This window comes from Zalophus californianus, chromosome 11, assembly GCF_009762305.2.
Source record: "Zalophus californianus isolate mZalCal1 chromosome 11, mZalCal1.pri.v2, whole genome shotgun sequence".
In the NCBI taxonomy this organism is placed as follows: domain Eukaryota; kingdom Metazoa; phylum Chordata; class Mammalia; order Carnivora; family Otariidae; genus Zalophus; species Zalophus californianus.
Window position 1 is genome coordinate 61,218,526 of NC_045605.1, and position 23,929 is coordinate 61,242,454.

The window sequence follows — 23,929 nt, forward strand, 5'->3', positions numbered from 1 at the left end:
AATTATAAAATGCTCTACAAATGTGTCATGTCATTGTCGTTAATGTCATTATACTCCCTGGTATGAGCTTTCACCCTCCTTCTAGTCAAAGGTTAAGAACAAAACAAAGCAAAACCCCCGTCCTTTGTCTACAGCAAAGTCCTTCTATCTCCTGCCTCCTTTCTTTTCCCACCAGGGTTAATCTAGCTGCAGGGAGATGTCCTCCCACAGCTTTTTCCTATCAGGCATGTGCCGCCCACTTGGGTTGGGGGATGACCATAGATACTCAGTCTGCACCACCTCTATTCCAGGCAGTGTGGGCTGGGTTTGCACTTCCTTCAGAAGCCCCTACAGTAATTTTCAAGGAAATTCTACCTTGCTCCATAACCATGGAACTTCCTTTCAGCTGTCTGCTCAGACTTCTGGCATATTTGGGGTATAGAGAAGATATTTTTGTGTTTTCCCTGAGTCAGGTTCTCTGAGTAATTTTTGCCAAAATCTTGGCATCCTGGGCTAAGAGCAAGTCTTGGGAAGTTAATTTACAATGATAGTGAGATAACTAAAGATAGTGAGAAATCTCCAGAGAGAGTCATCTAATTCCAGAAGGACAAAGACATGGCTGGGTTTATTGCTGAAAACAAGTGTCTAATCTTTTCTCTGGAGAGATTTATTTCTCATCAGACTCCAAAGAAACTTTCCCTGAAGGAAGGGGGAGTCAGGGGGAGGAAAAATAATCTCCCTGCCTTCTACAAGCAGAGAAAATACATTTTTCTTCACTCTTTGATTTTGCACGCACGCGACATTTGACCTAGCCTTCATTGTATAGCCTTAGTTGTAAGAATCAGGTATGGGAAACCACACAGTTGTTGTTTGCTTTTTAAGTAAATAAGGATAATCTCTTCCTGATCTAGAACACTTTGTGTGTGCATTCAGGACAAAATTGATAACATGAGTATTTAAGTTGCTTTGGTTACCTCAGAAAAGATGTGAAAGAGTGAGGTCTCTGTGCTGGAGAAATCCTGCCTTCGTGGGAGCTAGGACAGTGAGTAAGAGCAAATACTTTGAAATCAGACAGACTAATTAGCTTTATGCTCATCATATATTATTTATGTGATACTGAACATATTATTTAACTTTTTGATTAAGGTAAGATTCACATAACATAAAAATTCACCATCTTAACCATTTTATAGTGTTCAATTTAATGGCTTTTAGTACATTTACAATGCTGTGCCATCATCCCCAATATCTAATTCCAGAACATTTTCATTGCCCCACAAGGAAACCACATCCTCACCAAGCAATCACTCTTTATTTCCCCTTCCCCTAGCCACCTAGCCACTACTGATTGACTTTCTGTCTCTATGGATTTGACTATTCTGGACTTTTCACATAAATGGAATCATACAATACATCAGCCTTCTGTGTCTGGCTTCTGTCACTTGGCATAGTGTTTTCAAGGCTCATCGTGTGATATTATGTATGAGAACTTTATTCTTTCAAATGGCTGAAAAAGACTCCATTGTTTAGATTGAACATATTTGTTTTATCCATTCATCAGTTGATATGCATTTGATATGAGTTGTTTCTATTTGGGGGACTATTATAAATAATGCTACTATAACATTTATTTATAAGTTTTGGTGTAAACATCTGTTTTCAATTCTTTTTGATATATACCTAGGAGGATGACTGGGTCACTTGATAATGCTATATTTAACCTTTTGAGGAAGTGCCAATCTGTATTTTACAGAGGCTGCACCATTTTACAGTCCTACTAGCAAAGCATCAAGGTTCAGTTTCTTCACATCCTCATCAACACTTATTATTTCCCATTTTTAAAAAAATTACAGTTATCTGGTGAGTGTGAACTAGAACAATAAAAGGGAATTGAAAAAATATTTCCTTTCACTCCCTTTCCTACCCAAGTGCAAGCTAAGCTTCAAATTCCAGAGGAAATAGCATGTGTGAAAGTTCAGAAGGAAAGGGAACATAGTTTGAAAAAGCATAAGACATACAGGGTGATCGTAGCATAAAGGGCATGTGAGCCAAAGTGAGAGCAAGGGGAAGAGATGGGTCAGTGGACATCAAGCAACAACTGGTTAGCACCAACCATGCTGTAAAAGGCTCTGAAGATATGTTAAGGCATTTGAGTTTTCTTCCAGGCAAAATGGGTAACTTGAATGATTTTTAAGTAGAGGATTGACATGATTAATTGGGGTTTAGTAAGACCCCTCTAGTTTCTGAGTAAAAAAAAATGGATGCAAGAGAGAAAAATTTGGAGTGAGCAAATTCCAAATGAGGCTGCTGAACAGATCCAGGACACACAGACACACATGCACATGCACACACACACAGAGTGGTGATCATATTTTAATATGAAACATGTGAATGAATTTAAAGGATATTCAGAGGACATAATTGATAATAAATGAATTTTAGTTCATGTTGATTGTGGAGTTTCAGTGGGATAGCCAGGAGGTGTTACCAAATACAGAGTCGGCTATGTGGGACAGAGAAAGAATTGGGAGTAGGGCTTTTGATGTGGGAATTTTCAGCATGCAGATGGTTATTGAATTTATGAGCTTACTGGGTGCTAAACAAGCCTATGAATAAAGTGCTATTTTTTCTTTTCTTTCTTTTTTTTTTAAAGATTTATTTATTTATTTGAGAGAGCGAGAGAGTACATGAGAGGGGGGAGGGTCAGAGGGAGAAGCAGACTCCCTGCTGAGCAGGGAGCCCGATGCGGGACTCGATCCCGGCACTCCAGGATCATGACCTGAGCCAAAGAAGTCCCTTAACCAACTGAGCCACCCAGGCACCATTTCTTTTTTAAATTTTATTTAAGAAGAACATTGAAACAAGATAAAAGGACCAAAGGAAGAGTAAACATTTTTTGTATTTAAGTTTTTGATTGTAGAAAATTAGGATTCTTCTATCTGATGTCTGTCATTTTCTAGGGACTTGAAAAATCCTTACCTCTCTTCCTCTAATTCTACCAATGATTTTCTCCAACAAAATTAAGGTCTTGAGAGTCATAGGAATTGAGTCCATTATTGGAGGACCTCCTACTCCTGATTTACATAAGAAATTCTATTAAATCAATATGATTACTTGACTTCCCACAATTTTTTTCTCGATGTTCCCAGCCCTGGGACACTGAATCCATTTAGGAAAGAATAGGAGGATGACCTTGTCCCTGATCTGCTTGGTTTTTACAGCATAAATGATGGGATTGAGTGCAGGAAGGATTGCCACATAGAGGCTGGCAAACACGATATGAAAGGTGAGAGAGATACTGTGGCCACAGTGATGAGAACATGGCTGGTGTGCAGAATATGAGAATGACACTGACATGGGAACCACAGGTGCTGAGGGCTTTCTGTCGGGCATCTCTGGATGGAAGGTGGAAAATAGCATGAAGGATGAGAGAGTAGGAAATACCAATGAGGATCAGGTCTGAGATAACAGTCATTACAGACACAGCAAAACCATACCAGATGTTGATGGAGATGTCAGCACAGGTGAGCCAGGCCACCCCTATATGTTCACAGTTATGTGTGAGGAATTATATGTGTCCTGTAGAAGGGCAAACGCTTCACCAGGAAAATAACAGGCAGAATGACACTAAAGCTCCGACCGACAATGCCCACCATGATCTTGACAATTGCCCTAGGTGTCAAAACGCTTGTGTATCTCAAAGGAGAACAAATGGCCATGTAACAATCAAATGCCATGCCCAACAAAATGGTTGAGTCCAGAAAAAAAGCTGAAGTGAAGAAAGAACAACTGGGTAAGGCAGCCAGGAAAAGTGATTTTCTGAGCTTTCAACCAGAATATGGCAAGTGTTTTGGGCACATACATGGTACATAATATGAGGTCTGCAGAGGCCAATATAGAGAGAAAGAAGAACATGGGTTCATGGAGACTATGGTCCATAGTGATGAGGTAAAGAAGGATGCCATTACCTGCAAGGGCCACCAGGTAGATAACGAAGGAAGGAATCCCAATCCAGATATGGAATTGTTCCAGCCCTGGGATCCCTACCAACATGAAGGAGCCTGGATTGAAACTTGTTAAATTCAATGTGGCCATCATGGTAATTGTAATTCCTTAAGGACAAAATATAGTATTTTATTCCTGGAACTGATTGGCCATGAATTCCCTTTAAGTCTTTTCGGGAACTAAGATCCCTTCGTTCCCATTGCATCACAAACACTACAGCAAACACTTACCAAAGGCTGCCAAGAGATATGAATTATTAAACCAATAATTCTCTATCTATAGACATTAACAATAACAACATTGTTACTACATCGGGACCACGTCCCACCAGATCCATGACCTGTGATCATTGCTGGGCCTGTGTTGTCAACTGAAGTTCCAAGATGATCTTGCCCTCACCAAGTAATTCAGTCTGAGATTTCTCAAAGATGTAAATATTGAATATCTTACCTGGCACGAATCTCAGTAAATCTTCACTGAGGTGCCCATTCAGAGAAATAACAGGGACCAGGTATGAGTTAACAAATCTGCATTCTTCATTGCCAATACATCATTAGGAATGTGGCAAGCCAATCTACTACTGCCTATTTGCTCCACTTCCTTAATATCTGGAAGAAAAATCTCCATCTAAATATTCTTCTGTCAACTCATCAACAATTCTCCAAAACTCGTTATTTCTTCCACCTGTTAACTTCCTGACCAGCTACCTCACTTTGTCATCACATCATTCTCCCACCACCGGAGCATGGTGATCTGAGGGTTGACTGAGGCTCTTCTTCCTCCTTCAGTCCCTGTATCTAATCTGCCAGCTCTTCTGATCCTCTTTAAAATCCTTGTCTGATCTGCCTACTCCAACTTTTCCACTTCCTCACATACTCAAGTCATTAATCACCAGTTGGAGCCATACAATAAGAATCCCAGGTCTTCCAATATCTTGGGAATCTTTTTCTTTATCTCATGCTGCCAGACTGCTCTCTTAAAAATATGAAATTATTAAGACATTGGCAACCTTGTTTAAAAGCTTGTCATTGCCCCCATTATACCTACAGAACGTATTTTATCTCCTGTTGGCAGTCAGTAGTTTCCTTATATATTTTAGTTCTACCTATGTGAATGTGTCTCACATTCTTCCCTACAAGGCATCCATTGATTTCTCCCTCATTCCTACATCTCATTGCTTCGATTGCTGCCTTTTCCATCAGTGTAATCTTGTCTTCCCTCAACATGTGTAAATTCTATTCATTGCTCTTGATCCTTACCAACACTGATGTCTCCAGGACACCTATTCCAGTAATCCTGAACCAAGCAGTCCCTTCTCCTGCCTGTAAAATCAACTCTTACTCATTTTACCAAACAATCAGATGACTGTATTGAATTTCACATTATTTTCTTGCTTATTCTCTTGGATTCTCTTTTCTAGATATGTGAGTATCCTCTGTTAATGATTGGGAGCTCTCCTCTTGAGGACAAATTTTCTGTCCTCATGTGTCTCTTCCAGAATAAAAGAAGGCAAGATTTCACATAGAATAACCATTCATACAGTCTCAGTGGTAAAATTAATATTTCAAGATTGTCATTCTTTACTAATTTTTTCATCATGTCCTGTTTAGGCCAGAAAATATTGAATATATTTCTTGAATATATACACACACACACACACACACACACACACACACACACTTCCTTGGCTTACTGTCTTGTCCTCCATCTTTAAAGACAATAAAAGTGGATTGAGTGTTTCTCAAGTCTCCTTATTCTAACTTCTATAGTCACATATCTCTCTCTGACTCTGAACTTTTCTATCTCCCTCTTCTACTTTTTAAAGACCACTGCAATTACAACAGAATCACCCAGATACCCAATATAAAGTCAAATGATTAGCAGCCATAAATATTTTTGACATATAAATAACTTATGCACAGGTTCCAGGAATTAGGATATGTATATCCTTGAAGAGTCATTCTTTATTCTAGCTACCATAATCTTTCCCTGAATCTTTCCAGGATCTTCTCCAGTCTGCCTCCCGAAGACTCCTACCACCATTACCACACTCAGATTATACTCACAGGCACCTTATTCTGATGTTAGGAAACCAATAAAGGGCTTGAAGAGGATAGTTCAAAGATGAGAACAGAAAGATACAGGAAGTAACACAACACAGTTGGGGAGGACATAGAAAGAGAAGGGTACCCAGATGAGAGGTGAGACATGGGAACAAAGAAATTTAATTCCAGCCAGGAAAGGCAGACACACTTCGACAGCATAACCTTTTTATTTCTTTGTTTTTCTCAGGGGATGGAAAGACTGAAAAGTGAAGGCTCTAAATTCTAGGGGGACTCTAGGGACTCCAGTCACCAGTCAATACTATTAGTATATAAATGTTTGCATTAATGTTTTCCTGGTCTAGAAATGACATTGTACACAAACATGGTAGGATTCAGGGTTTTGGACAGACAGGAGGAACCAGGAAGTACTGGAATACTCCAGCCTTTGTAGACTAGTCATTTATAGAAAATTCAAAAAATAATTTTGGAAAGAAAAAACAAATTTAATTTAGCTAGGCTCTAGGTTCTGACTTCAAAGAAAGGTGTGATAATAACCCTTTAAACTCTGGATCCCAGATATTTGTGTGTTTGGAGAAAGACTATCGATTGATTAGGGATGTGGGTGAGCTCCAGATGATATGATTGTAGGACAGATAAGAGTATCACCTTCTATTTCACTGAATGGGGCTTTCTGGTCTCTACTTGTAACTGCATTGAGGTACTTTGAAGAAACTCTTGACTTCTGAGCAAGATGAGTTAATCTTTTACATAAACAACTCCCTTAGGTCATTGCATATTATCGAATGTTTACAGTACTTCTGGAGATTATCATTAACATCCAGATGCTTATGGCAGAAACCTTAGTTATTCTTGAAACCACTTTTTCTCTCACTTCCCTTATTTTCTTTTCATACTATTGATTCTGTTAATGTATTGCCAAAGCAAACAAACAAACAAACAGAAACCTACCACGGGTCCTGGTGTCTTACAGAGACCTTTCACATTTGAATTGTCTTGTAAAACAGTATAACAGAGACATAAACAAAGCAAGATTTGCTTACTACAGAAAGAGCTGAAGATACATTGCAATTTTGTGGTGCTAGCTAAGCTTTCCATTTTACTAAATCAGGTAAAAGTAACAAGTTCAGAATATCTCAAGGGAAAACAGTCCAGAGTATTAAAGGTTGTTGTATGCTGACTAGCTTGGTGTATCAATTGTGGCAAATAAAAATGGGCAAACTAACCTCCTCCTCCCCTAAAAATATATTCTTTTGACTCTGCTGTGTCCCTGAGTTCTTGCAGAGCTTTAAGCAACTTACATGAAATTGACTTTCTTTCGTCTCAACCAGTCAAAGTGGGAATTCCAGAACAAAAAGTTGACTTGAGCACAGGGTGACACCAACCCCAGCCATTCCAACGATATATAAAACTAAGTTTAACATTTTAAAATAAAAACACATACCATACACAAAAACTCCATTTTTAAAAATCAAAGTAAAATAGTAACACATGGAAACATTTTAAAACTAAACTGTTGCATTCAAGAAGAGCCTAAGGAGACCTGACAACTAAATATAATGAGGTTTCCAGGACAGGACTCTGGGACAGAAAAAGAACATCAGTTAAAACTAGAGAAATCTGCTGTGGCTGCATGTACTAAATTGTCCTTCGTCTCTGACCCAGGATTCCTGTGTCTTCTACCAGCCACCATGAAACTGTGGTAAAGTAACTTGTTAGCTTGCAAGTAGAAGAAAATTTCAGACTCTTCACAGTTCTTGACATAGACAATTTGGGAATATAGAATAAATATATCATACTCTGAGCGTAAAACGCGGTAAACAAAATATCCTTAAGAAACAATGACTCACAGAAATAGAAACTATCTTTACTATCAGCTGTTCTCTTTATTAAGCCATCAAGATTATGATTCGTTGGAACAAATAAATTTAATTGTAAAATGATTTGTTGAAAATGAAAAGATATATGCCGTTCTAGAATGCTATATCACAATAAGTAGTGTTGAGTTATAGCTCTTTCTAACAAACATGAGTTATTTCCTGAACCTACAAAACATATAGTAAATGCTCAAAAGATGTTTAACTATTATTATTAGCTCTTGTATATAATAAAGAGTATATATGTATGTATATATCGCCTATTATTATATCATCATCTTTTTTTCTGTACAAATAATCTTAGTTATATACTGGCATACTGCAAATATACTGTAAACAGAAGTAAATCTTTCTGATATAAATTATATCTGAAATGAAATTCTGTTATCGCTTTACTTTCATTAATAATATGTCAATATTGGTATATTGATTATAACAAATGTGCCATACTAGTGTAAGATATTAGTGACATCGTATTATTAATTATAGGAAATCTCTGTACAGTCTTTGTAAGTTTTCTGTACCAGACACTACTAAGATAAGAGTTTATTATAGAAATGGGATACAAGATAATGTTTTTAAAAATCACTGGCATTTCTTTTCTCTTACAACAATTCCTAAGAATATGAGAAAAAATACTCTCCTATAGAAAAAATTATAGTTTCCACTTCTCTCCTCCCATTCTCTCATAAACACTCTCCAGTCTCTACCACCCCCTGAAATTGCCCTCTTTCTGGTACCCAGTGACCTCCATAATGCCCAGTCTCATGGGCAATTTTCAGTCTTCAATCTACTCAACACTCACCAGCATTTGAAAACTATGAACGCTTCCACCTAATTTAATTTTTTTTCCTTTTCATATCTTGATTTATATATTTTTTCCTGTCTCTTCTTCTACTTCATTGGCTGATCCTTATTTTCTCCCTTTCTAGGTCCTCTGTCTTTCCTTTTTCTGAATCTTTTATTACTCCGGTACTCTGTCTTCAGTTTTTCTCTCTCTACTTTTACTCCACAAAGTGTGTGTGTGTGTGTGTGTGTGTGTGTGTGTGTGTGTGTGTTTTAAGCACATTTATTCATTCATGACTTCCAAATTTATGTTTCAGATTCCTAGATTCAACTGCTTTCTCAGCACTTCTACCTAATGCTGGATAACCATTTCAAGCTAAGCATGTCCAAAATCAGACTCTTCCTTCTCCTTAAACCACCTTTATCACTAAATGGCAACTCTTTTATTCCAGTTGCTGAGACCAGTAACCTTGGAATCATTCTTGATTCTTTCTCTTATATCACTTGTGTGATCATCATTAAATCCTTTTAGCTCTGCTATCAAAGTGCATTCAAAATTTATTTTCAAAACCTCTAATTCTCTGTCTCTGGTCCATATGGCCATAATCTCTCATCTGGAAAATTGTAATAGCTTCTTATATGGTCTCTCTTCAGTTTACTTACCATAGAAAAGCTAGTAATATTTTTAAACACGTAAGCCATAACGTATAATTTCTCACTTCAAAATCTTTCTGACAACACTATAGAAAATAGTTTGGGGGCGCCTGGGTGGCTCAGTTGGTTAAGCGACTGCCTTCGGTTCAGGTCATGATCCTGGAGTCCCAGGATCGAGCCCCACATCGGGCTCCCTGCTCAGCAGGGAGTCTGCTTCTCCCTCTGACCCTCCCCCCCTCTCGTGTTCTCTCTCTCATTCTCTCTCTCTCTCTCTCAAATAAATAAATAAAATCTTTAAAAAAAATTAAAAAAAAGAAAATAGTTTGGCAGTTCTTTTCAAAACTAAAAATAGACTTACCATATGACCCCGGAATTTCACTATTGGGCATTTATCCCAGAGAAGTAGAGATATTTTCATGCATGAACTTACAGTTGGATGTTTATAAAGCTTTATTCACAATAGCCCCAAACTGAAAACTGCACAAATATCCTTCAAAAAGTGAATTGTCAAACAAACTGTAGTGTGTCTCTATCATGGAATACTACGTAGCAACAAACAGAAACTAACTGTTGGCACAGTCAACAACTTGGATGAACCACAAAGAAATTATGCAGAGTGAAAAGCCATTGTCAAAAGAATACATACTGTATAATTCCATTTATGAAACTTTGGTAAAATAATATAATTACAGAGGTGGAGACGAGAGTAGTGGTTGTCAAGGGTCAGGAAGAGGGAAAGTATAGTCATGGCTATAAAAGAATAAAATGAGGGAATCTTGTGGTGATGTTACATTTGAATATCATGATTTTGCTGGTAATTTGGCAAGGCAACACATGCAGTAAAGTTGCCTAGAGTTATACATACAGACACAGATGAGTGCATGTACAAATGGTGGAATTGGAATGAGCTCTATGAATTGTACCAACGTCAACCTCTTGGTTTTGATACTGTATGATAGATATTTAAGACGTCAACATTGGGAGAGGCTGGAATAAAGGTGCATGAGATTTCCCAGTACATTTCTGTGTGAACTTCTATGAATTTATAATTATTTCAAAATTTAAAAAGTTTTTAAAGACCTCTTACTATGCTTTTCTAGCTCACTAAGAATAAAATGTAAAATTTGTACTGCATGACTTACTGAAGCCCCTGAATGACGTGGCCTCTTCCCCACCCAATCACTTACCCCCACCAATTTTCCAGTCATGATATATCACTTCCTATTCTTCAGATACACCAATCAACTTCATGTCTCTAGGCTCTTACTCTTAATTGTACCTCTGCTACGGATAATCTTCAACCAGAACTCTGAATGTTTGCTTCCTTCCTCTTAGTCAAGTATCTGACATGACCTCACTCCTGATTGACCTTATGTAAAATAAAACCTATCTGTACCCCCATCGTTCTCAATCCCATTACCTTACTTTATTTTTCTTCATTTCACTTATCACAACCTGTCATATTATGGATTCACTTATTTATTTACTTATTATTATCTATCTATCTCCACTGGAATATAATTTCCATGAGAACAATGACTAAATCCGTTCAGTTATTACCAGTAAGTACTCAATAACAAATATTATTGAATATAATAATAAGTGTTTGGATATAGGGGAAAGAGTGTTCTCACACAATGTAGATATAAAATCATATGACTGTTATTAGGCACAGAAACTATGGAGAATGATACTAATTTTATGTATACAAAAAAGTATTTGACAGAATTGAAGGAACGGTTTCCAAGAACACAGCAATGACTGTCAGATCAATATTTTACTAGGGCAGCTACTATATCTGGGGTCACAACTTTAAAAACACCAGAATCAAGAAGCTAACACTTCTGCCACTAACATTACCACAGGTGATTCTCCAGAAAGCTGCAGAAAAACCTCTATAACCTACAACCTAGGTTAGAATCAAGTTAGAATCAAGGAGTCACCAATGACACCACCACCGATGGCTATCACATCCACATTCTAGTCATACTAGAAGAGTGCGGCAGATAAATAAACAAACAGATAAACAAAAAACTTTCTCTTTGAACTTCTTGAAAAAAAAGGAAGAAGGAAATCATGATTTCTGACTTACTTTTCTCTGTTAAATCTTTAAGAGTCTAACCAACTGAAGAAAGTTAAATTTCATTCAGATGTGTAGATGCAAGTGATGCAGAGAAAAATATATTCTTTAGTTTTCTAAACTTTTCAAAAAGAAGGAATGTTAAATGGAGATTTAAAAAGCCAAACCGCGGGCACCTGGGTGGCTCAGTTGGTTAGGTGACCGCCTTCGGCTCAGGTCATGATCCTGGAGTCTCGGAATCAAGTCCCACATCGGGCTCCCTGCTCTGCGGGGAGTCTGCTTCTCCCTCTGACCCTCTTCCCTCTCTTGCTCCCTATCTCTCATTCTCTCTCTCTCAAATAAATAAATAAAATCTTTAAAAAAATAGAAATAAAAAGCCAAATCACAGAATTCACTACAAATATATTCTCAAATATATATTATACATACAGGGGTCCTTGTCTTTACTTTGCCTACCTATTTTATTTGACCAATTTTCTATTGCAATTTTTGTCTTTTTTTGTTATTTATTTATTTATTTATTTATTTATTTATTTATTTATAGGACTGCCTCATAGTTATTTTCCTATTATTCAAAAACTGCTTTCAGCCTGATGTTTATCATTTCACTTATTTTATATTTGTGTATACAGACATTTTCGATGTAGATATAATCACAATGGTCAAGCGTTAGCTTTATGATTTGTACTTTTTGAGTTCTAATAAGAAATAAGTTCTTATCCAGTTGTCATAAATTTATTTTCCTAGATTTTCTTTTATATATTTTACATATTTTCTTAAAATATGAAACACCCCCCCTTTTTAAATGATAAAATATAAAAACAAGGAAAGAGACAATTGGTTTTTGAAACTGCTTTAAGCCAGCTCAAAAACATTTCTGCACATATGTTTAAGAATGCTTTTAAAATTTTTTTTGCTTGGATGTTGTTTTATTTTCTATATCTCTGTTATAAAATGGGGGGGAAATTCTCCCCCACAGTGTTCCAAATGAGGTAAAAGTTATGATGAAAGTTTACTATAGGTTCACAGTTTCTCCCTAAGGGATGCAATCATGTACATAAAGGGGTCAGAACAGCTCCCTTGTGTGAAATGGCACAAGGCTAGTCCTTTTAGAGTTTTGCTAGTGAGACTACATCTGTATATTAGTTTGTTTGTTTGCTTCTATTTGTTTTTATTTTGTCTATTCTTCATCATTGGAAGAACAGCACCTGCTTGGGGCCTAGATGCTACTGGAGAATTGAAGAATCCCACCTTAGGACAGAGGGCCAAATGGTTAGTGCTATTTGAACATCATTTATCATTATTTTAATAATGAAAAGAAAGTCTGTGAAGACTTACGACAAGGACTGTATCAACATGTCCTGAAATTTTTATCTCATTTTAATATTAAGACAACCATATTAAGGAGATGACATCAGTAAAAATGGATGAGTAAAGACCTTCAACAGTTTGCCTTCCAAAAAAGCTATGAAAAAAACTAGAAAAATTGTTAAAGTCAACTTGTGTAAAATTCTGGAAGTTAACCATAGGCTTGCAGCCACCTGCAGAGCATTTATTCAAGAAAAATGGTTCAGTCGAGGTAAGAACAAAGAGTTTTGTGGAGTTTTAAGTTGTCTGAAAACTATTCTCCTCTCTCCAGCTATGTAGAGCCTTAAAAATAACAGCTTACATTCCCAGGGAAGTTTGACAGCCACTGGGGAAAAAAAATGGAAATGGAGCTCGTTCAAATCCTCATTCCCAAAGAACTGTCATTATCTGATCTGTCTGGTAGTTCCCTGGAAGACCTGACTTACACAACTGATCAGAGCTTGTACAGTATTAAAAGCTTTCTGGGGAAAGGAGACATTTATTGAAAACAAAGCAGGCAAGTGTTTTAATTTTGTGCCTGTCTGAGACAATGGAGACCATTGTGGTAAACAATAAACTAACCAAAAAAAACTGAAAAGTTAAAGCTTTAGAATGAGATATCTGTAGAAGCTCTGAAAAAGACTGGCATATCTCTGTGAATATAGAAGCTCAGAGACATGTGAGGGCTGTGAGCATGCTTGGGAAAGGCCCGAGGATGCCCTAAGTTCTCACCTCTTGCTGACCTTCAGGCTCTTTAAAAGCAGGAAATGAAAGCTAAAGCAGGGTTGTGAACTACATGGCTGAGTAGTGACTATGTGCTCTAAAATGCACACAGAGTCCCTCAGTAAAGACTGGGTGATTTATTGTTCTTGGTATTTATGAAAATCTCTGCCCAATCATTAGCTGACCTCTAAGATAACTGAGTAGAGACTTCAGTGACCACATGAGACAAAGCATATAAACTTTACAGAATTAGTTCAAGAAAGTGATTAAACAAACAGCAACGACAACAATTAGCAACAAGAGCATACCCTAGGAATAAGGGAAAATTCAATTCCCAGAGTTACCACAGTTTAAACCACAGCCCAGTTTAAATAAAAAATTATGAGGCATGCAAAGACATGAAATATATAGCTCATAGACCAGAAAAAGAACAATCAACAGAAACTATTCTTGAAAAGCCCAGGTGTTTGAATTACTATAAAAGACTAAATCAGCTATTTTAAATATGTTTAAAGAGCTAAAACAAACCATGTCTATAGAATTAGAATTATAAAAAAGAAAAGAAAAAGAAAACAAATATAAATACAGAGTTGAAAAGTATAATAACCAGACTGAAAAGGGCTCAAAGGCAGACTTGAACTAGCAGAAGAAAGAATCAGCAAATGAAAAGATAGATCAATTGAGGTCATCCAGTCTGAGGAACTAAAACTTGAAAAAGTAACAAAAAATGAACAGAGCCTCAGAAACATGTGAAACACCATCAAATCTACCAACATATGATACGTAATGGGAATCCTAGAAAGAAAGGAAAGAGGGAACAATGCAGAAAGAATATTTAAATAAATAACGGGAGTACCTGGGTGGCTCAGTCAGTTAAGCATCTGCTTTTGGCTCAGGTCATGATCTCAGGGTCCTGGGATTGAGCTCAGCATCGGGCTCCCTGCTCAGCGGGGAGTCTGCTTCTCCCTCTCCCTCTGTTCCTCTCTCTGCTCCTCCCTCCCACTTGTGCTCTCTCTCTGTGTGTCTCAAAAAAAAAAAAAAATTAAAAGAAATAATGGCAAAAAACTTCCTAAATGTAATTTTTAAATGAATCTACCACATCCAAGAAGCTCAATTATTTTCAGGTAGGACAAATACAAAGATATCCACAACTAGACACATCATAATGAAATTGCTGAAAGCCAAAGACAGAGTATTGAAAACATTGAGAGAAGTGACTCTTGTACAAGGAATTGTTAATAGGATTGATAGATGATAACTCATCAGAAACCATGGAGGTGAGAAGGCAGTGGAATAACATATGACGTGCTGAAAGAAAAAAAAAAAATCTCAACAAAGAATTGTATATCTGACAAAACTCTTCTTCAGAAATGAAGACGACAGGGGCGCCTGGGTACCTCAGTTGGTTAAGCGACGACTGCCTTCGGCTCAGGTCATGATCCTGGAGTCCCAGGATCGAGTCCCACATCAGGCTCCCTGCTCAGCGGGGGGTCTGCTTCTCCCTCTAACCCTCTTCCCTCTCATGCTCTCTGTCTCTCATTCTCCCTCTCTCAAATAAATAAATAAAATCTTAAAAAAAAAAAGAAATGAAGATGACACTCAACAAACTAGGATAGAAGGGAACTCCCTCAACTCAATAAAGGGTATCGATGTAAAGCTCCCAGCTAACATCATACTTGATGGTGAAAGATTGGATGATCTCCCCCTAAGATCAAGAACAAGACAGGATGTCTGCTCTCGCCACTTTTACTCAACAGTGTACTGGAGGTTCTAGCCAAGGAAATGAGGCAAGAATAAAAAATAAAAGGCATCTAGATTGGAAGAGAATAAGTTAAACTATCTCAATTTATAGATGACATGATCTTGATATAGAAAATCCTAAGGAATCCATTAAAAATAAAAACAAGAAACTATTAGAACTATAAATGAGTTCAGCAAGGTTGCAGATCAATACACAATATTTAAGGTCATTATAAAAAATTGCTTATATTTCTATTCATTTGTAATGAACAATCTGGTAACAAATTAGCAAAATGTTTCAATTCATAAGAACATCACAAAGAATAAAATACTTAGGAATAAATTTAAGAAGTATAAATTTTATACTCTGAAAAATAGAAAATATCATTGAAAAAAATTAAAGGAGATGTGCTGTGCATAATAAATGGGAAAATATCCCATGTTCATGGATTGGAAAACTCAACATTGTGAAGATGACAATACTTCTTAAACTGATCTACACATTCAACACAATCCCTATCAGAATCACAGCCAACTTCTACATAGAAATTAACAAACTGATTCTAAAATCCATATGGAGTCACAAGGATACAGAATAGTCAAATCAATTCTAAAAAAGAAGTAAAATAGGAGGACTCATAATTCCTGATTTTTTCTTCTTTTTTTTCTTCTTTTATTTTTTATGTTATGTTAATCACCATACATTACATCATTAGTTTTTGGTGTAGTGTTCCATGATTCATTGTTTGTGTATAACACCCAGTGCTCCATTCAGTACGTACTTTCTTTAATGCCCATCACCAGGGTAACCCATCCCCCCACCCCCTTCCCCTCTAGAACCCTCAGTTTGTTTCTCAGAGTCCATCGTCTCTCATGGTTCGGGTTCCCCTCCGATTTCTCCCCCTTCATTTCTCCCTTCCTACTACCTTCTTTTTTTTAACATATAATGTATTATTTGTTTCAGAGGTACAGGTCTGTGATTCAACAGTCTTACCCAATTCACAGTGCTCACCATAGCACATACCCTCCCCAATGTCTGTCACCCAGCCACCCCATCCCTCCCACCCTCCACCACTCCAGCAACCCTCAGTTTGTTTCCTGAGATTAAGAATTCCTCATATCAGTGAGATCATATGATACTTGTCTTTCTCTGATTGACTTATTTCACTCGGCATAGTACCCTCCAGTTCCATCCATGTCATTGCAAATGGCAAGCTTTCATTCCTTTTGATGGCTGCATAATATTCCATTGTATACATATACCATCTTCTTTATTCATTCATCTGTCAATGGACATCTTAGCTCTTTCCATAGTTTGCCTATTGTGCATATTGCTGCTATAAACATCGGGGTGTAAGTACCCCTTCGGATCACTACATTTGTATCTTTGGGGTAAATACCCCGTAGTGCAATTGCTGGATCGTATGGTAGCTCTATTTTCAACTTTTTGAGGAACCTCCATACTGTTTTCCAGAGTGGCTGCACCAGCTTGCATTCCCACCAACAGTGTAGGAGGGTTCCCCTTTCTCCGCATACCCACCAACATCTGTCGTTTCCTGACTTGTTAATTTTAGCCATTCTGACTGGTGTGAGGTGATATCTCATTGAGGTTTTGATTTGGATTTCCCTGATGCTGAATGATGTTGAGCACTTTTTCATGTGTCTGTTGGCCATTTGGATGTCTTCTTTGGAAAAATGTCTGTTCATGTCTTCTGCCCATTTCTTGATTGGATCATTTGTTCTTTGGGTGTTGAGTTTGATAAGTTCTTTATAGATTTTGGATACTAGCCCTTTATCTGGTATGTAATTTGCAAACATCTTCTCCCATTCTGTCGGTTGTCTTTTGGTTTTGTGGACTGTTTCTTTTGCTGTGCAAAAGCTTTTCATCTTGATGAAGTCCCAAGAGTTCATTTTTGCCCTTGCTTCCCTTGCCTTTGGCGATGTTTCTAGGAAGAAGTTGCAGTGATAATTCCTGATTTTAAAACTTATTATAAAGCAACAGTAATCAAGAAAGTGTGGTGCTGGTGCAAGAATAGGTACTTAAATAAATGGAAACCTGTAAGTTCTTTCACATTCATTGATTGTCTCATTTGGCATTCACAGTAAAATCATAAACACACATGTACACTCAGTCCAAAGTGCAATTGGACACTTTCTGGAACCACCCCTAACTTTATCAGGCAGAATTATTTTTCTAGCCTCTGGATTCCCATAGCACTTTACACCCACTGTTTTATTTAATTGCTGGTAGCTACTCATGGTGAGAGGATTATTTAATTACTGGTAGCTACTCATGGTAAGAGGACATGATCCCCTTACCTGTAGACCTGAACTGCTTACCAAAGAAGGGCCAATTTTGACTTGAATTTTTAAATGAGCAAGACAGGGACAATAGTCTTTATATATCCTTTCCTTCAGGATGACATATGAATGCAATTGATTTTTAAGGGCAATGAAGTGGTGAAGAGAGAGCATTAAGGTAAAAAAGGAGCAGAGGTTTGAAGACGGACAATAGGCAGATGATGAATGAAAGAAGCCCAAGAGGAAAATGCTTTAGGGAGGACAAAAGGATGAGAGGAAGGGAAGAGAGAGAGTGGGATTGAAGGCATGGAAGGGAACTAGAGAACGAGTATTGAGACGGGAGATGCAAAAACAAGTTCAGTGGAAACTCTCAGGCTAAGTAAGAGCATCTGATTGGTGCTGACCACCACTGCCCCACACCCCTTAGGTTCTCAGAGTGTCTATCAATAGATTTATTTTCTCTGGCTCTATGCCAGAGCATCTCCTGTGTGCCTTAGATCCTGTGTTGAACAGAAATATATTGGCCCAAATGGCAGGGGAGGGATTTGAAACTAAGGGAAGAAAGGACCCACAAAGGGAGGAGAATCCCTATCCCCGAAGGAGAAGAGGAACAAAGACCATATGAAGCAAGGCCCTAGATCCAAGTCTATATATTGAGGAAAGCTGAGCTCTGCGAGAAACGTTGAATCGAAAACCTGTGAATCTGAGAAGGTGGCTTCAGGGAGGTAAGTCTGGGTCTTATATTTTCAGGATGGAGAGGAGGGTATTAATATGGGGGAATGGATGGGAAATGGGTAAAAAATAAGCAGACAGCTCTTAGCAACATTCAAAGAGGGTGAAGGGTGAAGGGGAAGAGTGGACTAAGTCACCAGAGGGAATCATGTTCTCCTGCAGAGTGCGATGGGGGAAGAGCAGTTGGAAGGGTCACTTTTTATAAAGGGTCTTTTTTATACAGATGAGGTTGGGAGATCGATGAGCGATGATCCTTGGCTTGTCAGGAGGATGCTAGAATCATAAATGGCACTCAGACATCGAGAAACAACGGGGAAAATGTTATTCTACTGCAGTTGGGGGCCACTTATAAAGGATAAAGTTTCTGGATGGAACAGTCAAGTAAAGGACTAAAAACAGGTGGAAATAGGAAATAGAAGGAATATTTTTTTGATAATTTTCCCAAAGCTGAGAAAAGCAAGAACTAGAGCGCAAGAGAATGAGGCATAAAAGGAGTGGGAGTTCTGAAAACAGGGGCTGCCAGAGAGAAAACTGTAAGTGGAGCTCTTAGGGATAATTCCTTAGTCTGGGGGTGCAGCAACATCAATGGTGCCTCAACTGGAGTGAAAACACAAGTCCCATGGATTAGCAATAGGGAGCTACTGTGAACAAAGGCTGCCTTGGAGGTGGATTATGTAGAAGGAGAACTGAAGCCAGAGAAGAAAAGTTGATTCAGGGGCTGAAGGGACCCAGGAAGGTGGGAGCGCATAGTGGAGGATGAGCATGATGAGTGATGCTGGGGGGGAAGAATGGGTGCAGCAAGGGCATGGGCTAAGACTAGAAGAAGATGTGAGAACAAAGGGTCTGTGATTACAAACCCATGGTTTTCATGGTATGAGTGGGTGCCCCGGACAGTGTGAACTTATGTGGCTGTGTGAGTGGAGACTTACCTATTATTTCATCTTTCTTAACGTTCAACACATGTCAACTCTATCCCAGACACTAGTGAATAAGACGCAGCCCTGACCCTTAAGGAGCTCACGATACATTGGGGCTGAAAAGATTTCAGTGTGGTAAGTGTTAGAGAGAGATGTGTACTTGCAGGGGAAGGTAGGTGCCTAGAGGGAGCACACAGCCCCACCTCAGGGGATGAGGAAAGTCTTCCTGAATGAGAAACATAAACCAGGTAGATGAAAGTGAGGATGACGGTAGAAGAAGCAGAATGTATAAAAGACCACAGAAAAAGAAGAACAGGTTCAGAGACAAGCATTTGATCCAGTATTTAGTAGAGGAAGTGGGAAACATATTTGCGTGAATCTTTCAGGCAGAGGGAAATTATTATCTGTAATCAAGTAAGTACTGTGCTCAAAATTATCTTTAGGAAACATAATTTATTTATATATGGAGGCTGGTTTAGAGACTGGAAGGACTGCAGACTAGGTGGGGGGCGGGTGGTGTTCAGATGAGTGGATCTGAAGCCTGGAAAACCATGTAGATGACAAATACAGATCTGGGAGGCACTAAATGAAGCCCAGGCGGTGGACCAGATTAGTCAGGGTGAGTGGGCAGTGAGGAGAAGTTGCAGACAGCCGAGAGGAAATACCAACAGTAAATCATCCTGCTGGGACAGAATAAGCCTTGATGAGGACAGGGAAGCAAGGTCAGGAGACAGGAGAAGAACCAGTGGAGGATAAAGAAATCAAAACCTAAAGAGGTGTTTATGGAAGGACTGACTTTGAAGGAAACAAGAAAGAACAGTAAGTAGTGGAACAGGTTAGTAGAATAAGGTATTTTTGTGAGAGCTGTTGTTATTTTTTGTTTTCAAGGTTCTGAAGCCTTGAATGTTTATAAATACAAAAGATCCAAGAAAGAAGATCCAAGAAATTAGAAGAGACTGAAGATACAGAAGAGAGGATTAACTGACAGAACAAAGTCCCTGGGTAGGTAGGAAAAAAAGAGGATTCAGAGAATAGATGGGGAAGTTATTCTTTTAGACACACTTACACACATATGCATATATATATGCACACATGCAGGGATATGTGTACGTGTGTGTTTATCCAGGTGGTTTTAAAAACAGTTTAAGACCACATACACACAAAAGTAACTATGTGAGGAGGTGATGGATGTTAAGTTATTTAACTTGATTGTGGCAATAATTTCACAAATGCATGCGTATTCTAAATCACCACATTGTTTACCTTAAATATACGCAATTTTTTATTTGCCAGTTGTTCAAAAAATTAAATTTAAAAAACAAATTACAGATTTATTTGGAGAAAACTGATATCTTAACAATCATTTGGATCCTCTGACTTGTGTACATGGTGTATATCTCCATCTATTTATGTTCTAAAAAATCTCAGCCATATTTTATAGTCCTTAGTGTAGAGGCTTTGCAAATTTCAGGTACATTTATTTTTAAATATGTGATTTTGTTAACGTATATTTTGTACGTTTTTATGTTTATATTATAAGGGAAGCTTTAAAATTTAATTTTTCGGTTGTTTGTTGTTAGTATAGAAAATAACAATTGATTTATGTTGTCTCTAAGTAAACAAATAAAATAACTTGAAGGAGCTTTTTTAGGCCTAGGTTAAGTGAAATATATTCCAGCTCTGATAAAGGAGTCCTTGAAACACGGGAGAAACATTCACACGACTTTCTCTAAGACTGGAGGAAAGGAGAGCAGAATGGGAGCAGAGATAAGATAAATTGACGAGAGAGTGGAATAATAATATGAGTTGGCTCCTGACAAAGCTGAAATCTGGGTCCTACAGGAGGAAAGTTCTGTTGATAGAGGAACAGGAATTTGGACAGTGGTAAGAGTTATAAGTTCATTGTGAGGATAATTGGGTAGGATTGAGGGGTCTACAGGTAGTAAAGACTATTTGCAGGGTCGTCATTTTCTCCACATCCTGACCATGTGAGCTGAGGATAACACTGGTTAGATTTAGTGGAAGTCTGAGCATTTCCAGGGAGAATGCTGCAGAAACCAATCGGAACTTAGAAGCTATTGATCCTGGAAGAAGGGATGGACACCTAGACCAGATAGAAAGAACGGTAAAAAGCTCCGGTCTCAGCGGCTCACAAACTTTAGCATGCATCAAAGTCAGCTGGTGGCCTCGCTAAAAAGTAGGTTGCTGCCTCCAAGCCCCGCTTCTGATTCATTAGATCTGTGGTAGGGTTGAGGAATCTGCAGGTTCCCTGACAATGCTGACGATGCTGATGATGCTGGTCTGAGGACCTCACCTTCTGATGCATTGTTCCATGCCTTCCTTCTTGTTCCTGGTGACAGCACCACACTTCAGAGACAGATGGGTGACTCAGGAGGCACCACACCATTTAATAAGGTTTCCAAAGACAAAACTTAATATAATATACCAACAGGATAACAATTAGGCTCATTTTAAAGATCAGGAAAATGTTACTTAGAAAAGACAGTGAGTTGTCCGAAATCACAAGTCTAGTTGACAGAGCAGACCCAGGTTGTTGTTGTTGTTATTGTTGTTGTCATTGTTGTTTTCCCACATAATGTCCAGTGCTCTCTCTAAATGCCACGGCTGCCTTCACTGCCTCCATACTTCTCAGAGCATCTGTGATGCGGGGGCGGGAGGGATGTAGTGTCTGCAGTGCGCACTGCCCCCAACCCTACTCTTCCACATGGTCTGCCAAGCAGAGGCAATTGCTCCATGGTATGGGACTGTAGCCCTTCTGTGCAGAGCCTGGGGCTTTTGCAGAGCTCATTACAGTTCACATACCTGTAGAGATTATAGAGATTGTTTTTGTTGTTCTAGCTAGTCCTGTTCTTTTCATAACCTGTGGCACTGTACTTACTGGGTCTGGCAATGTTTTTGAGCCCTATGAAAGTCCTAGAACTATATCAAAAGCCTCTGAATAGGAACACAGACCCTTTCTGTGGGCAGGGTCTACAACCGTGCACTTTGTGCAGAGCCTGTGTGTAATTGTTTAAAGAGAATACGGCTGTTCAGGGCCCATAGTGGTTGTGGGACTTGTAAGTGTATGCAGACCTTGTGGTTGTTTGCAAACATTTCTGTGCACTCTGCTGGTGTATACAAAGTCTGAAGCTATGGCTTCCCTTTGGCACAGGTGAAGAAAACCATGGCCCTTTCGCCTGCCAGCAGCACAGCTGCTGTGAATGATTCTGACACTCGTGGGCAGGCTGCCTCTTCATTGGCATCCCTGGGCTGGAGCACCTGCACATCTGGCTCTCCATCCCCTTCTGCGCCATGTATGTAGCAGCCCTGGCAGGGACTGGCATTTTAATTTGTGTCATCCTCTCCCAGCCAGGCCTGCATGAGCCCATGTACATATTCCTGTCCACGTTGGCCAGTGCTGGTATCTTGCTCTCCACTTCCGTGCTGCCCAAAGCCCTGGCCAACTTCTGGCTGGGTTCTAGCCACATTTCCTTTGATAGTGGCCTCACGCAGATGTTCTTCATCCACTTCCTCTTTGTGGCTGACTCTGCAGTCCTGCTGGCCATGGCCTTTGACCACTTTGTGGCCATCTGCTCCCCTCTGTGATATGCCACAATCCTCAGGAGCACAGTCATTGGGAAGATCAGCGCTGCCACTCTCACCCGCAGCTTCATCATCATGTTCCCCTCCATCCTCCTTCTCAAGCGCCCACACGATTGCCGGGTCAACATCATTGCACACATTTTTGTGAGCACATGGGCATCGCCCATCTGTCCTGTTCTGATATCTCCCTCGGTGTCTGGTACGGCTTGGCAACTGCTCTACTCTCCACGGGCCTGGACATCCTCCTTACCACTGTTTCTACATTCCCATCCTCTGAGCTGTCTTCCGCCCCCCTTCCCGAAATGCCCGGTCGCAGGCCCTGAGCACGTGTGGCTCCCAGGTCTGTGCCATCTTACTCTTCTGCATCCCTGCCCTCCTCTCTGCCTTTGCCTATAGTTTTGGTGGGAGACGCATCCCACGCTGTCCATATCCTCCTGGCCAAGCTCTATGTGGTCGTCCCACCTATGCTCAATCCCGTTATTTATGGAGTGAGGACCAAGCAGATTTGGGAAGGGGCTAAACAGATGTTTTTGCATCTTGCCCAGGAATCTGAATAAAAGTTCTCCATTTGACTTCAACTTGACCTCCTTCTGCATCTATCAGTTGTTCTTATATCCACCCTACCCTCTTCTCTACGTCTTCCAGGTATCGCTGTGCTATTATCATCTATGTGCTAATTTACTTAAATAGATGCCCTACTCAAACCCACCTTTGATTTCTTTTTTTAGAAATACACAGTAATACCCACCCCACTTTCTTCCACCTATTACTCGATACCTTCCAATAACCCACTGTCTTAAGAAAAACTGATAGGGGAAATGTGATAACTTATCTGAATCTACCATCTAAATAAGAATTTTCTCAGGATCCACTTGCGTTTTCCCCTTAACATGTGTATAAGAATATGCATTATAGATATATTCTATAATATATAGGACATAATATATACAGAACATCTATAATTTATCTATAATACATACAATATATAAAAATATATACCATATAATATATACGTACAGTGCTTAGTATATAATAAGTGCTTTGCAAATATAGCTTTATTTGTATTGTTATTTTAAGTATTATTAACTAATAGGTCATCCAACTCAATTAATAGTTCATTAC

The 23,929-nt window shown here is 38.8% G+C and overlaps 1 protein-coding gene and 1 pseudogene across 1 annotated transcript; one reads left to right on the forward strand and one right to left on the reverse strand.

Annotated features, from left to right (window-relative positions):
- Positions 1–3,075: 3,075 nt before the first annotated feature.
- On the reverse strand, positions 3,076–4,074 carry LOC113913648 (annotated as a pseudogene).
- Positions 4,075–21,005: 16,931 nt separating this feature from the next.
- Positions 21,006–23,364, forward strand: LOC113913647 (olfactory receptor 52B6). Its single transcript, XM_027577903.2, is given in 6 exon segments — positions 21,006–21,088; positions 22,355–22,440; positions 22,443–22,943; positions 22,946–23,062; positions 23,065–23,224; positions 23,226–23,364. Coding segments are annotated over 6 exon segments (1,086 nt in total).
- The last annotated feature ends 565 nt before the right edge of the window (positions 23,365–23,929 follow it).